The sequence below is a fragment of the Fundulus heteroclitus genome, chromosome 12, assembly GCF_011125445.2.
Source record: "Fundulus heteroclitus isolate FHET01 chromosome 12, MU-UCD_Fhet_4.1, whole genome shotgun sequence".
NCBI classification, from domain to species: domain Eukaryota; kingdom Metazoa; phylum Chordata; class Actinopteri; order Cyprinodontiformes; family Fundulidae; genus Fundulus; species Fundulus heteroclitus.
Window position 1 is genome coordinate 42,600,642 of NC_046372.1, and position 16,172 is coordinate 42,616,813.

Genomic DNA, 16,172 nt, shown 5'->3' on the forward strand with positions numbered 1-16,172 from the left:
GAAAAAATGAAAATAAATCTATTAAATTGTTACATATTTCGATTTGGCCTAATGCTTAAGTTCTTTAAGAAATAAATAAAGAATTTAGGTTCAGTAAATACATCTATAATAATATTTATTTTACCCCTCAGTCTTAGATGTTACAATCAGTGAGAAGAGCTAGCATTGCTGTTGTAAAGGTGATTGATCTGAAGATGATTTGCTGTGCAATTTAACCGATCAGGAGTTAAGATTTTTTTTTCATGCCCAAATGTTCACTATGGACCAGGAATCTACCGTATTTCAGAACACGGGCTGTTACCCCTGTAAAACGAACACTGAAAGCATTCAAAAATGTAGTCTTTATGACAATGAAATATGAAGAAAAAAAGTCTGACAAGAAATTACACTAAAATGCATAATAACTGGGGTAGAAATGTACACCAGTTAATTACAACACTAAAATTTTTTCCCAAATACTGATTTTAGTTTATTTGTCCTGTTTTATGGAGGTCCGAAAGTCTCATAATTGAATAGATTTTAATAAAGTCATTAAATGACTACTTAAATGAGTTGTTATTTAAAATAAGAAACAAATATATAAATAATATGTTAAATCTATTTTAATTAAATATTTCATTGATTTTTAGATATCTATTTTTTCTGCAAAAACAAATTACATCAGTTTCATTACTTAGACTATTTCATGGTCACATTAACATGAAATATGACCCCAGTGACGATTTTAGCCCACTCCTGCAGTACACCCATGGTGCACTGCAGTAAAACTTCCATCCATCCATCCATCCATCCATCCATCCATCCATCCATCCATCCATCCATCCATCAATTCTTGCTTAAGCTTTCTGGCTCTCCAGGAGACTGGTACCTATTTTGGACAATTGGTGAGAAACAGTATGGAAACCAGAGAATATTTCAACAAATACTGAGTAAATGTATATTTTAACATAGAGTGACTTTCAGTTTTAATTAATGTATGTGACATTGTTGGTTTGCATTGTTTCCTAATCCCACATGCTTAAGGCAGAGTAAGTATCTTTGAAAAACAACTTTTTGTATTTTTGGGAAATTGTTTAAACTAATACTACCCCTTTCATCGTCTTGACAGGTGATGTGAAAAGGAATGTATGCATTCCTGGAGACTATTGGACAGAAATTATGTAAAAAAGAAACCTCTTGGCACTCTGTAGTTTGACAACAAATGTAATTTCATAAGAGAATATTAATGCACCGAGCACCAATTATTCCCTTTACATAGTGCATTTCTTTCTTTCTTTCTTTCTTTCTTTCTTTCTTTCTTTCTTTCTTTCTTTCTTTCTTTCTTTCTTTCTTTCTTTCTTTCTTTCTTTCTTTCTTTCTTTCTTTCCTCAGAAAAAGTAAAACATTTTCTTTTCCATGTTCAGAAATCGTCCAATCAGGACGGACAAGAGCTCCTGCGTCACTGTTACGTTTGTAGCCTGTTCCGGCGTAGCTAGCTAACCGAGCTAACAGCAACTGTAGCTCTGGTAGCAACTTGAGGGGAGCCCTGGATGTCTCGGCTGCTGAACTTAACTCAGAAGATACTTTTATGAGTGTTTAAATGTCTCCGCACGCTAACCGCCGTTGAAGCGGGACCTCGGACCGCACGACCGGGGTAACTATTGAAACGCTTTGGGGCTGGGGAGCGTGTTGTTTTGAAGCAGCGGTGATGTTGCACCCGTTAGCCAGCGGGAGCCTCAACTCAGTTTGGAAGAGTTCGTCCAAGATGCTAACACACTTTGACGCGGATATTTTAGGAGAGGTCGGGTAGCTGCCTTAAATTTGAAGCAGCAGTGCATTTAAATTCCTGACGCGTTATTTTTTTGAAACACTGGGTCTGAACCAGATGGGTTTTGTGTAAAACTGCCGCTCGGTACCGAAGTAGCCCCTCTCGACTGTTGCGCACAGGAGGCTTTTCCGCGGATCATAACAAAAGGATTTTTGATAACAAGCTGACTGCTAGCTCCGTGAAGCTAACGCCAGCCTCTGGGGCCAGAGTTTGTGTATTGAATTAAGCTTGCATTACTGGAAAGCCCTGGCTTTTCTCTGACACCGTTGATCTGAACAAACATAATTTGGACATGTTGGAAGCTAACGCTAGTCGGTATAATGTTGTGGTTTGGGTCCAGTAGGCCCCCGTCCAGCCAGCTAGGAGTCGGCCCTCCCAAGGCAGCAGGTAGTTGGAGCTCTGCTGGCCCTGTCACAAAATCCACAGCCCGATTACAGTCATTCAGCGGCATTCTTCGTGTTGTTCGTCGGGTCCGTGGACGTGTCTGGTTAGAAAGCGGAAGTCCTGCAGTTAAGTTAGCTTGGAGATCTGTGTCAGGCTAATATCAAGTGGACACTTCTGCTGGCCACCAAACCTCTGGTCTAACACCAGATTGTTGTATCGCTAATTTAGTTTTTTGTAAAGTGGATTATTTATTGGATTACATTTTATTTGCTTGTTACGCTTGGATTAATTTAAGGACCACTGTGAGCATCAGTATGGAGCACTGCGTTGGTTTGGGGTTTAAACTGAGCTGTCAGTGTACCACAGTGTGTCATCTCCAGCATTTCCTGTGTTGACATGCTGTCCTGCTGATATCAATCAAAACTTGCTTGTAAAAAAAATAAAAAAAAAATAAAATCATACTGCAGAAACTCCAGTTCTTTCAGAGCTTTTTCTGGCCCACCAGTTTCTGTTATTCTTTAAGATCTGACCTGATGTGCATCAGAGTTTGTCTCTAACCGTTATCACATTCTGACTGAACTTAAAAAAAGGGCATCACAGTACCTGTTGTTGGTCGATTTCTTAAGAAGCAATCGATTAGTGGACATCTTTTAATTTAGATGCCTCTAAGAAATTGGAAAAGGAAAAAAATATATATATATATTTTGATGAATTCAACCTGTTGAGCACCATACAAAGCACAACAAAAATGCAACAACGTTTTGCTTTGTCTTGGGGCAGAGGACCAAGAAAACAAACATGATAAAAAAAAATTTAAAAAAGTTCAACCGATGCCTAAATAGGTTACAACCAGAGGATGGTGCTCTTGTGAACATGCACTCATCACATATCTCCTGACTTAGATTTCATCACTGAAACTGTCCTGATTGACTTCGCTGGTCTGCAACATCTGCACCATACCTAAATATAGTCACACCCTGGACTTTCCATCCCAATCCCTCAGTTTTACTTGGACTGGCTCTGACCAGTGATCGCCAGGTCTGCTCCCCCCCCCCCCCCCCAAGTTAACACCTCCAAAAACAGCATTTACTTTAATGCAGCTTGTTTTAGGTTTTGTAAGAATAAGATGGAGGTTATGGCCGTATGCTTTTATGTAAGAATGAATTTGATCCTGGTTCTTCCTCAAAGAAACATGCAGCACACGTTTTGTTGCATTTAATATTTATTATATTTATGCACTTACGTGTTAAATATCCACTGCATGGAAGAGAAATGAGTGCGGTTGCATCAGAGCTCAGTATTTACGAGAAAAGCCTGATTGTTGGATTTCTCCTTGAATATTAATATCACTGCAACATTTCACATGCCAGAAAAAAATTCTTCTTTCTTTCTAACTTTGTGATTTGTATTGCTGCTTTTTCCCCCTAAGGTGTCCGAATCGTTTGAGTGACCACTGCTAGCGCTGGCTTGGACCTTGTGACTCGCTGGTCACCAGAGGGACTCCTCAGATCAAAAGCCCAACGCTGTAGCTCCTGCTTTGTTGGTGAGAGAGAGAGAGAGCGAGCGAGAGAGCTCACGACGAATCTTCTGGAGGCTCCCAGCAGTCAAGATGTCGTCCATCTTGCCGTTCACCCCTCCTGTGGTGAAGAGGCTCTTGGACTGGAAGAAGTCGACGAGCGGTCCGGGGTTAGCGGGGAGCGGCGAACAGAACAGACAAGAGGAGCGGTGGTGCGAGAAAGCCGTGAAGATCCTGGTGAAGAAACTTAAGAAGACGGGTCGGCTGGACGAGCTGGAGAAAGCTATCACCACGCAAAACTGCAACACAAAGTGTGTCACCATCCCGAAGTAAGCTGCAGGTGTTTCCCCGACTACTGTTCAAACACGTCAGGGAAAGATCGCCCTGTTATTTTCCCTGCCCTGCCCATGTGTGGCTGAACGCTTCCCTACGTTCACTTATTCTTTCCTATCATTCACCGGCATTCATGAGAGAACACGAGAAACGTTGGGAGATTTACGAAGGTTGATTTCAGGGTGTAAAACTGCTGCAGGTAATTTCAGTGCAGAGTTGGGCTGAATATTGCTATGTCCAGATAGAGCTGTGCTGACAGCGTGTAGGCCTTGTTTAAGCTCTCATTATCAGCCAGCCAGCCTTGGTATCCCAGACTAAAGCTCGGTAAAGAACGTTTTGGGAAAGATTTGTTTCTCATTGAAGTGTTTCCAAGAATCCTCTCAGATGTTTACATGTCCATAGATGCTTGGCTGGTTGTTGTTGCTTAAGGCTTTTTCTAGGTAGGTGTGGGTCAGTGTTAGATGCTCACACTAGGATCAGGATGCCTTGGTTTTTATGATGTCAGTATTAACACAATCTATTCTATTAAACATGGGTAAGAACAGTTTGAGAAAAAGGCAGTATTTATTAGGCCTGCAATTATATTAGCTGTTTACCTTATTTGATTAATGTGTAATAATTGTATTGTCTATTTGTGGACTAAAAGAGTAAGAGTTTAACTCAGCCCTGAAGTAAACTAAAAGGGTTCTGTTTTACATGAATAGAATTGTGCTTTTTATTAAAAAAAAATCCAGAATGTAATATGCAAGTGAAACTTTATGCATTTTTTTTTTGTGACCATTTAACTACAGAGGCAGCTGCACTGTATTGATGTCAAGTCAACCAGAAAGGGCTCAGCCTTTAACATTTTGATCCTAGAACTTTTTGGCTGCAGATTTATCCTTGTTATACAAAAAAGAATGGCATTATTTTCTAATTAGCATTTTCCCTTTATTTCTATTACTGATAAAATAAGCTTAAATATGTGGAAAAATCTGCAGAATGTCTAAATTTTTTTGTCTGATTACGTGATTAATCGTCAGAACAATCGATTACTAAAATAATCGTTTGACAGTCGTACTCCATTCGTATAAAACACAGGGCTGGTTCACGGGACAGTCGTGATTGGCCGACTCCGTACTACAGCGAGGGAAACACTGACTCCCTACGCTGAAAGCTGTGAAGTTTTGTCTTTAAAAACCGTGGTTCAATAAGTCATTCTTCACAGCAGCTGCTCCAGCCAGTGTTTTGTGTGCGGCAGAGGGCAGAGCAGCCGCTGCTGCAGCCTTCTGCGGGAGAGAGAAGGCTTGAAAGAGGCAGCGTGGAGCGCAGGCCAGGCACCGGCAGCACTGCGGGAGCGTCTTCAGCTCCTGGAGCTTTGCTCCTCCGCCGTTGATCTATCCCAAAGAAAACTCCACCGAATCAGCGCAGCACGATACGAACACCCAATATCCAGCCTATAAAAATAAACAGCCCTAAACTTTAGCGGGATTTTAACAGTATGGATCATGCAGGATTAGTCTCTCCCCTCTTTTCTATCCCTCCATCACACACAGAGACATATCAGAGCCTGATGTGATCCAGATATTTATCCTGTAGGTTATTTTATCCTTAAAATGCATTCAAAACTTTCTTGCGTTTGCATTATTTGTATTTTTTATTTTTATTTATGTTTTCATTTATGATTTCTTTGTGTTTTTATTCTACTGTTTCTCACATGTGGAGTTAATGCCGCACAGTAATGCTTAATAGCAGCAGGGCGTAAAATGAAGGTGGGGCTTAAAGCCACCGCGTTACCTGGATGGGATGAGTAGACGAGTAGAGTGACAGGCTTCATGGAAAAGTCCCATAATAGGCTCTGTTTTATGGGATGGCTGCTCTACCACACTGCAAGTTTTTAAAGCCCCAGAACACCTTGATACCATTTAACCCAGTTATTAAACACTCCCAAGTCTTTGCATTACTTAAAGTACATTTTCTTTTAAATTGACCAACTCTAATGCATTGGTTTGTGAAAAGTATCACATCATGCTAATGTGTATAAATTAGGTTAAACTAGAGCGAGTTTATATAAATAAAAGAAAGTAGTAGAGCCAGTCACCAGAATCAGAAGGGTTCTGAATATTTTAACGTTTAAGCTTAATTCTCTTTTCAATTTCAACACCAAGTTTCGGGCCTTTCTTTAAACTCTGCTAACAAGGTTTAGGTCTAATCAAGCTGGTTTCAATAGGATTAAAAAGACATGCAATCTACAAAATAATGTAATGGTTTTTGTTTGACCCCAGTACCCAGCCCTACATGGTCCTACACAACACTATGTCTGGAAATAGTGTTCTATTTCTTTATTTTATTGATTTAAAATGTGGCTTTATGGTTACCATTCCACCAGCACTGACATTTCTGAATGAGTCGAAATGTTGGCTCCGGTGAATGGGTACTTTAATGATTGATATCCATTTCCCATTTTCAGATTTCAGATTTCTCCCCGCTGGGGTGACCAGGCTTCAGCTCCTTCTGTAAAGACGGGTGTTTCTAGTAGAACCTCAGTGGTTGGTAGAAAACATTGGGATTTAAATGGCAGCTACTGAATCCCGCTGTCGTCACCACGTCTACTAATGTGGCATTGTGTGGCGCCAGAGTTTAACATTTACACTTTAATCCACTTATTCACAATCAACTACACACGTTTGTCTTCATTCCAACTTTTATGGCCACTTGGGGTTTTGTCTTTTTAATTTCTCAGTATAACTATGTATAGTGTGTGTGTGTGTGTGTGTGTTCTTTTTTTTCTTTTATTTGGGTGTTTTTTATCTTGCTGAGCTTGCCTCTTCCTCCTCCTCTGTTTTGTGCTATCTTGTGTTCTCCATGTATTGTTTGATTGTCTCCAGACGAATGCTGACATAAATGACTGTAGAGAAGTTATTTTTAGTGTTCAGTACAAAGCCCCTTTGTAGAAGAGAGCTTTTTAATCTGTAGTTGGATTTTTCTTTCCCTAATTCCTTTACAAGGCTTCTCTTACTCGAATTTCACATCCACAGCTGGATGAAAGGTCTTTGTTTTGCTAGAAAATGCCGATAAAAGTCGCCTTTTCCGCGTCCATGCTGTGGTACTGATAGATCCTAAGATCCCATGTTTATCAATTGTTTTCTGTTTTTCTCCATTTACAGCAGTTGCTCTGAAATATTCGGACTGAGTACGCCAAATACGATAGAACAGTGGGATACATCGGGCCTATACAGCTACCCTGACCAAACCAGGTGACTGTCCTCAACTTTGAGAGTTGTCATTATAACGTTAAAGGCGAAGGCCATCTCTGTTTACCTTGCTTATGTAAAAACCCACTTCTTCACCGGTGGTTCTGCTGGTCTCACACCCTCTGTCCTGTCTGCCCTCCAATCAGATCCTTAGATGGCCGCCAGCAGGTCTCGCACAGGAAGAGCCTTCCTCATGTCATCTACTGCCGCTTGTGGCGATGGCCGGACCTTCACAGCCACCACGAGCTGCGCGCCATTGAGGCCTGCGAGTATGCCTTCCACCTCAAGAAGGACGAGTTGTGCATCAACCCCTACCACTACCAGAGGGTGGAGACGCCAGGTGAGAGGAAGGCCTCCATCAAGGTTCGGTAGCTAAGTCAGGCGTGTCTGAGTGCAGACTGCGTCAGGAAACAGTAGAAGGATTTGTTGAGGTTCATCCTGGATGATTTGATTGAATTTGACTTTGTAAAGCGCCTTGAGATGTCATGAGTTGGTGCTATATAAATTGAATCTTTTTAAATTGTAGTCTTAATCTGTGGAACATTTACATTTGCTACTAGTAGTTATTTTGTATTGCTCTTTATATATATCTTTTTAAATTATCATACTGGGACCAAAAACAACCCTTTTTGGAACATTTGTGATTAAATGCTAAATCCCTATAAACTGAACTATTTAGAAAAGCAGGAATATATTCTGGCCGGATGGGTAGTGAGGTGACATCTTCCAACGTTTTATCCACCGCTGTAGTGCTGCCTCCTGTTCTTGTGCCAAGACACTCGGAAATCCTGCCAGAGCTGCCGCCTCTGGACGACTACACTCATTCCATACCTGAAAACACAAACTTCCCCGTAGGAATTGAACCTCCAAACAACTATATACCAGGTAGGGCCGTCTGGATTGAACTGCGGTCGCTCATGGCCCCGTCATGCCGGTGTGCTGTGGTCAGTGCGGTGGTGTGTACCAGGCCTTATTACTGCGTAACAACCCGCTTTATGTCAACAGAGACGCCTCCACCGGGCTACATCAGTGAGGATGGAGAGGCCAGCGATCAGCAGATGAATCAAAGTATGGACACAGGTACCGGCACAGCCTCCTCCTATTCTACTTCTGAAGAAAATCACATCAGATGTTTCCATCTCAACCACACGGCTTTACCACAAAAGTTGTCTCTGACTGCTGTCGGCTTCTTTGGCATTGAAATGACTTTGTTGTAGTTTGTTTTTTAATGATTTCACTCGTTCTTTACTCTCTGAAACTACTTATGCTGTGTCAAGCAACGAGTGTCACCAAACATATTGCTGGCTTAAAGAGCCTGAATGCGTGGTGCTTAAATATTCAGCTAACTCTTGCGGCAGTTCTTAGCGACATCCATATGGCTTAAAGTGATATTGGGACTATAATAAATTTGCAATACGTTGTGCAGTCCTACACTCGGTATTATGTGAAAGTTTGTTGCTTCTGGGTTCCCCTGTCAGGTTCTCCACCAGAACTCTCTCCCAGCACTCTGTCCCCAGTCAATCACAGCATGGGTAAGTGTCCGTTTTACACACGGATGGCACACGTCAATAGATATTCGGTATCACTGCTGTTTTTAAATCTTCTCTTAAACACACATTATTTCTCCTTGGCTTTATACTCAGTTTGAGAAGTTAGTATTTATTTTTATTATACATTTAATTTAATCTAATTTTATCAGTTTTATTATTTCGATGTTTTGGTAATTGGTCATCGTTTTATTGTATTGTTGGTTGCTAGAGCTGGCTGGGGTGTTTCTTTATTTTATTAATTTTTATCAGCGTACAGCACGGTGGTCAGCAGTGTTGTTTTTACTGCACAGCAAAAACAGGACTAAAAATAAGTAAAGTTTTCTTGAAATGAGTGTATTTGTCCTTGATTTGAACAGGCAAATAAGATAATTTGCCAATGGAAAGAGTAATTTTCCCCCTAAAATAAGATAATTAGATATAATGCACTTGAAATAAGTTGATGGAGATGAGTTCTTCCTACTTTAAGTGCAAAAATCTATTTGAGTAGGCAGATTATCTTATCTGCCTACTGAAATAAAGTACAAATACACCAATTTCAAGAAAATTTTAACTTAATTTTAGTTCAGTTTAGTCTGTTTTTGCAGTGTGTGCTTTATAAATAAAGCTGTATTGTGTCGTAGTGTTGTGACGGACGTGATTAACCACTGATCTGATCCCATACTGCAGACCTGCAGCCGGTGACGTACTCCGAGCCAGCCTTCTGGTGCTCTATAGCGTACTATGAGCTGAACCAACGCGTGGGGGAGACGTTCCACGCTTCTCAGCCTTCGTTGACCGTTGATGGATTCACAGACCCGTCAAACTCTGAGCGGTTTTGCCTCGGCCTGCTGTCTAACGTCAACAGGAACGCCACCGTGGAGATGACTCGACGGCACATAGGTGTGGCACAGCTGCCAGTAACTTCAATGCCATTAATTCTCTGTAACTAACCTGATGTAACCAAAGCCCGGCTCTGTTCAGCTCCGCCCGCTTGGCAAGCATTTCACATACCTAGCCTAGGCAGACGCAAGACATAAGCTCTGGTATTTGTGACATAGTCAAATATGTAAGCTTATGATTACACAATGTTCAGTGTAAATAATTATCACTTTGTGAGATTTCTAGCTTGAGGGACGTTTGTGATTTGGAGACTGGCACCATGCTACGCTGTACCGTACAAAGCGCCTCCGCACTGTCCGCCACCACAAGTAAATTCTCAACCTACGGGAAACATTGGAATCTATTTTTCTATTGCACCACATGTCTATCAATCGATTATATATTGTTATTGAATTATTGTCCAGCCCGACTCCAGTGTGCCGCCAGGGAAGGCTGCGGAGAAGCTGGCTGCTCCTCTGCCAAACAACACTGCTGAATCAGCACAGCGCGAGGATCCAATATCCAGCTTATAAAATAATTTCATTTGCACATCATTAGCATTCTCGCCACGGCTGAAGCATAATCTTCCTCATAAAGTCCTAAATTTTAGCTCCGTGAGGCAAACTTTGGAGCAGATCAAACATTCTCGTCTGTCCTCTTTGCCTCTGGGTTCACTTCCGGAAGTATCTCAAAATAAGAGTCGTCAAAAATAAAGCGCTATGGATGATGTAGTTGTGACAAGCTAAAAACTAAAATATGGGATTTCTAATCAGATAGGGTCAAGACGTGGACTTTTAGGTGATCAAAACATTGGATATATTACTGTTCATTTGTCTTTCTTTAATTACTTACCCGTGACAAAAGTTCTTCTGTCCACAGAATCACGCATATGTGGAGCGTACTTTGCAGCGTCTGGTGTAAATTTCCGCTTTTAAAAACGCCCGTAAACCGCGCCGCTTACGTTACACGGCCAGCGTAAGGTCCTGGTCCTTAAGGTGACCAGGTTTGATTTCTCTGATGAAAACCAGGGACGTCTCTGATATTGTTGAGCGCAGAATCTCTGCCTGGGGGTTGCTTTGTTTTGTCTGAACTGCAACGCCGACAGGGGGCGGGGATGCTGCGTTTGGCAAAGCTCTGCTACGTCGGGACAGCGGTAGGACCGGTTAATTACCTCTGATTGCGCTAAACTTTTTTACTACATCATCATGCATACACTGAAATTGGGAACATTTCCGGGGACAGTTTTTGCCAGGGACAGGTCATCCAAAACAGCCTACTGGAAGGGCGGAGTGATATTACACGCTTGGGAAGAATATGTAATGCCCCCTATAATCCTCTGCGCCTTATAGTCCGAAAAATACGGTAGGTAAGAAACGCGCAAGACCATCCTACCTGTTCTTCCACTCTCAAGGGGGATCGTGTGGAGAAAAAAATCTCCCAAATCCACCCTGATCTTATTTCTTTCTACTGAGGCCTTCCTCTTCTTCTCTTAAGCATTAACGCGGTTCGCTTCTTGTGACTCTCAGCCATGTTCAAAGTATATGCTGAGATCAGTGGAGCTAAAATGAACGGCTAACACCGAAGCTAGCCGGACACATAAACACTAGAAGTGTGCAATACGCAGCCATGTGGCCCTTAACTGCAATTAAAGATTGATTTAGCCCACCAGTACAAGTGATTTGATGCAGATGGAGACACCCCCCTCCCCCCTGTGGTGCACTAAAATCTGCATTAGGATATTATTTATTACAATTTGCTACATACAGCAAGAGTTTTATGAGCCCAAAAGAATTTGCAAATTAAAATTCTTTTAATGAAGAAAACATGCAAAATCCTCTGTGTACACAATGATTTACACCCAGAGGAACAAATTAGTCAGTTTTTCTACAGAGAAACTGACTAATTAAAATGTTGCATGCTCATATTTTGTGAATAAGATAAAGAAAAATCTAAATATACTTTAGAGTAATTTTAGTTTGTTTTTTTATGTATATTTTGGTCCTCCAGTACTTGTGACCTGACTGTTTTGGCCCACATGATGAAAGGTTTGGACACTCCTGCCCTAGAGTGAAACCTGTTTGGGACAGCATCATGAGTGGGTGGTTTGGCTTTAGCAGGATAAAAACAGGTGTTTTATTGAGTACTTTATGAACTTTCATTTATCTTTCTCGCTTCACATCTATGTTCAGTGTCGTAACTCTGACACACAAAAAATCCAAATAGCTGAAGTTTGGTACAGAAGTTGTTGGAGTATGAATACTTTAGCAAGACACTGTACATATTCGCACAGATTTTCTTTAGTTTTCCTATTTCATAAACTGATTCTGCCTTTTTGTTCACAGGAAGAGGAGTTAGACTGTACTACATTGGAGGGGAGGTGTTTGCTGAGTGCTTGAGTGATAGCGCTATCTTTGTCCAGAGTCCAAACTGCAACCAGCGGTATGGCTGGCATCCAGCGACAGTGTGCAAAATTCCTCCAGGTAAGAGGCTGGAAATGGCACCGCGGAGGGGCCAGAGCAGCTCTTAGTTACCTTATTGTCAGTAGAGATTATGCTGAAATGTTATACGTGGCCTCTTTTAAAACAGATTTATAATGCTATTCAGTTCAAAAATAGCTTTATTATCATAAATGGAAATAACAATGTAGATTTAAAAATGACTTTTTTCCATTGGAGTGTAATGCATAATAGACAACAGAAGTCATAAAAGCTGAGCAGTAATTGACCGGAGATGTGCACCTTCCTCTTTATACATAATTTTTCTAAACACACTCCGGTTCATCTCTTTCTTCCTTCAGGTTGTAATCTAAAAATCTTCAACAACCAGGAATTTGCAGCCCTACTGGCTCAGTCAGTCAACCAGGGCTTCGAGGCGGTCTACCAGCTCACCAGGATGTGCACCATTCGGATGAGCTTCGTCAAAGGCTGGGGAGCCGAGTATAGGTGAGGAGAAATGATTCCTTAGTGTCAGAACGAGGCCCTGTCCACACGCACACAGGGGTTTTCATCTGGTACCCACTGGAGGGGATGTTGTTGTTTTATGTATTATTCATTTATGTATTTATCTATTTGTTTATTTTTAGTTTGTTCAGAGTTTACAATCTGTTTTACGTTAAAAGGGATTAGGGCCAAAATGAAGGAAAGCCGTGTGCAGTAACAAAGACCTCATACGCCACGGTTTACGTACAAAAGACAGTGAGTTGTAAGGAGGAAGGAAAAAGAAGTGAAACTGTGACATTTAGCACCAAATCTGGTCATGGAATAGCAATGGACCAAACTGACCTGGAGATTCAGAAACTCTTTGCTTCTGTGCCCTAATCCTTAAACTTTCCTCTAATCGTAACACCCGACCCCAACTCTGGACACCTCGCGTTAAGCCGTTAAATCGTTAAATTGATGTTTATTGTCCTTTGCGAAGTTGCTAACTGAAACCCTTTGCTGTTCCTGAATGACGTCATAGCCAGACGGCGGGGCCCTGGAGTGATGCTGGCTCTTAAATTAGTGTTTAGGCTCTGCAGCTATTTGGTAGCTTTAGCTCTGCTCGGTAGCTTTCTTTTGAGTTTTGGTTGCATGTAGGGAAACAACAATGCCCCCTGCTGGCGCAGTGTATGCATTACAGTAGGTTTAATGGAAATTGAGTGTGTTGATGCATATTTAATTATAAGTATAAGTTTAAAAAAGACATCTGGAGCTGTGTAGCTCTAGCTCCAGCCTTAGTTTTGCTAGAAACTAACACACATCATGTTTTAAAGTCTGGTTGAAGTGACTGAAACACAGCCACCTTTCTGGGACTGTGTGTGTATGGATATTATTAGTGCAGTTTGAATTAGTTATTTCTATGTAAGTACAGGGACTCTATTTAATGAGTTCAGAAAGTTAATACAGAACTGTTAAAAAACTGTACAGATACTTAAAGTTAATGCAGCTTTTTTATTTCTGTGGAAAAGAATGTTCATTTTACTGGTTCATTCTTTCACCCTGTGCACATGTGGGTTTGGAAGAAGCAGAGAGGTGCGATTTACAGGGAAAATTAATACTTGTAAGTTTAAGTGTCTGAAGCATCAGAAGATGAAATGTTGGAACAACTCAAAACACAAACTGCATGTTTTTTTTTTTTGTTTTTTTTTGTTTTTTTAGGCGACAAACTGTCACAAGCACGCCATGCTGGATCGAGCTGCACCTGAACGGCCCGCTACAGTGGCTGGACAAAGTTCTCACCCAGATGGGCTCCCCGTCTGCACGCTGCTCCAGTATGTCCTAAACAGCAAAGGAATTGCCCAAAAGTCCATTACAAAGATGAATACACTCCAAACTGGAAAAAAAAAAAAATCTCCATAACAAAATTAGTTTTTGTGACATACTTCATAGTATTTGTGGCCCGATTCCACATCTGTTTTATCTTAACTCACACACACACACTCACAGAAGAACAAATTCACCAACACAGTTCCACTTGCATATATACTCATGCAGATTTTTCTATTGAAAACCTAAAAAAAAAAAAAGAGATCGGCACTTTGTTACCCATCTATATCATGCACCTTGTTAAATTGCTTTGCCCCAAATCCTTAATATTAGATCTATTTGTGGTACAAATAAAAAATGTATATTGGTTGTCGTCTGGGAAGTAGAGGAAATACCAAAAATATCTGTGAATAGGTTCTCAGTGTTGAAGATTGCTTGAATGCTGAAGTGAGTTTTGTTCCAGCCCACCACAACCATTGTTCTCAACCCAAGTTTACTTTTCTCTGGGAGACTCAGGGGGGGGGGGGGGGCATCTGTCGTCAAGGGGAGGTGGCTTATCCAAGAAATGATGGCCTTGGTGGCTGTTTGTCTCCTGAAGGAAATACCACAATGTGTTTATGAAATCTGAGTCGATTGCCTCTGCCACAATGGGCCCTTTTTTTTAATTAGCGCAGGGTGTCATTCTAAGACATGCCTTCCAAATAGACATATAGGAATGTTAGCAAAATAAATCTTTCCATAGCTCTAAAGGAAGTGCACTATGCGACCGGCTGTAGCTTATTTTAGAGGGTATTTTGTTTTTTTTTTGGTGGTCATATGGCACCCCTCATTCTCTTAGCTGACTTGGATCTGAGCTGATGCACCTGGTTTCATAGCTATCAGCCAGGGTTTGCAGGGCGCACTGGGCAGGAACCAGAAAATATCGAGTTATCAAAAAAGCTTTGTTTTTGTTTTTAAATTCAACCCTGGGACTCTCTGAGTTCCGTAAGGTGAAGTATTAAACGCCTCATCAGGAGAATTTTTGAAGGCATCAGTAAATTCATTTTGTCCATAGCCAATATCTCCATTGTTTTGCTACTTTTTGTATTTGTGTGTATTTTTTATATATATATATATAAGCATCCGTAACATTTTTTTTTCTCAATCACTTTTTATTAAGATATTTTCAAAACCACATTTATTTTATAAAATGACAGAGATCATTCCTACATTTTATCCCAAATTCTAACAGCATCTTTGTCTCAGTGGAAAAAAAAAAGAAAGTAATCACTGCCCTTACATCCTATGTAGCCTATATTTAGCCTTTGTTTTTTTTTTTTGTTTTTTTCCCAAAGAAATCTGGTGCGTCTAAAGCTCAGAAAACAGATTTGACTGAACATTTCAATCCAGTTCCTTGTAGTTATTTGTAGATGTTGGAAAAAATTGATTTTACCCATTTTGTTTCTTTTTTTTCTTTCTTTGTGTGTGTAACTTTTGTCCAAGCACATTTGACCTCGAGCTTTCTGGTGCTTTGTCAAGCAAGGCAGACTCAACCACACACAATTGGCTGTTAAAGTGTTCCAGCTAAACTGGATGGGAGTGAATGTGCCTGCACACTGGGACATTATGTGTTGATGTGCGTATCGTGTTCGTTCAGTCTTTAAAGGACCGCTTGTACAACGAGACTTACTACCTTAAACTCATTACTTGGTTGTTGCAAGTTTAATATGTCCCCAGCTCCACCCGTTGATGTACATGTGTTTACCATATGGCACTAGAGATTGTACTTGAAGTGCACCTAGTGAATTTTGGATTTTTGGGAAACTGAACCATGTGTTTGGGTCCAGTGTTACATTGTTCTTATCTTTGGCCTACAACATATGAATGTGAAGAAGAAAAGAAAAAAATACAATACAAAATACCGACGTGGACCAGATGTCATATGCATAAAACAAGTAGTACATCGTGTGTATTTAACAGTAATCTTTTTTTGCAAACCAGTCAGTACTGTAGACGTCGCAGTTGTTTTACCAATAGAGGGCGGTGTTGATAGAGCAGTTCTTCTTTTGTTTTGTTTTTTGTTTTTTTTTCTTTTTGTTTTTTCGACCATGAGCTTCTCAGGCGTGTGGCATATTATGCAGACTTCATAAAAACACTAATAAAGATTTTTATTCTCATGATCCTGGCTGTGTTTATTGTTGTAAAGATAAAAATGTTTTTTTTTTTTTTGCACATTATCCAATCTGTTCAGATGTTAGCTGTGAATTC

General features: G+C 40.7%; 1 protein-coding gene across 2 annotated transcripts; it reads left to right on the plus strand.

Moving 5' to 3' along the window:
• Window positions 1-1,461: 1,461 nt before the first annotated feature.
• LOC105938719 (mothers against decapentaplegic homolog 2) lies at window positions 1,462-16,084 on the plus strand. 2 transcript variants are annotated; one of them, XM_012880618.3, is made up of 11 exons: window positions 1,462-1,633; window positions 3,621-4,036; window positions 7,187-7,276; window positions 7,420-7,613; window positions 8,024-8,158; window positions 8,279-8,353; window positions 8,752-8,805; window positions 9,490-9,702; window positions 12,024-12,161; window positions 12,479-12,623; window positions 13,818-13,941. In XM_012880618.3, the coding sequence occupies exons 2-11, from the start codon at window positions 3,801-3,803 to the stop codon at window positions 13,939-13,941; spliced, it is 1,404 nt and encodes a 467-aa protein (XP_012736072.1). In that variant the 5' UTR covers window positions 1,462-1,633; window positions 3,621-3,800. The 2 variants fall into 2 exon arrangements, with proteins under 2 accessions (XP_012736072.1, XP_036000524.1); XM_036144631.1 differs by lacking the exon at window positions 1,462-1,633 and having other exon boundaries at window positions 3,801-4,036; window positions 13,818-16,084.
• Window positions 16,085-16,172: the final 88 nt, after the last annotated feature.

Coding starts and splice junctions, on each gene's coding strand:
- LOC105938719 (XM_012880618.3), top strand. CDS start 3,801: ATGTCGTCCATCTTGCCGTTCACCCCTCCTGTGGTGAAGAGGCTCTTG. Junction 4,037..7,186: donor AAGTGTGTCACCATCCCGAA/GTAAGCTGCAGG, acceptor CTCCATTTACAG/CAGTTGCTCTGAAATATTCG. Junction 9,703..12,023: donor GATGACTCGACGGCACATAG/GTGTGGCACAGC, acceptor TTTTGTTCACAG/GAAGAGGAGTTAGACTGTAC.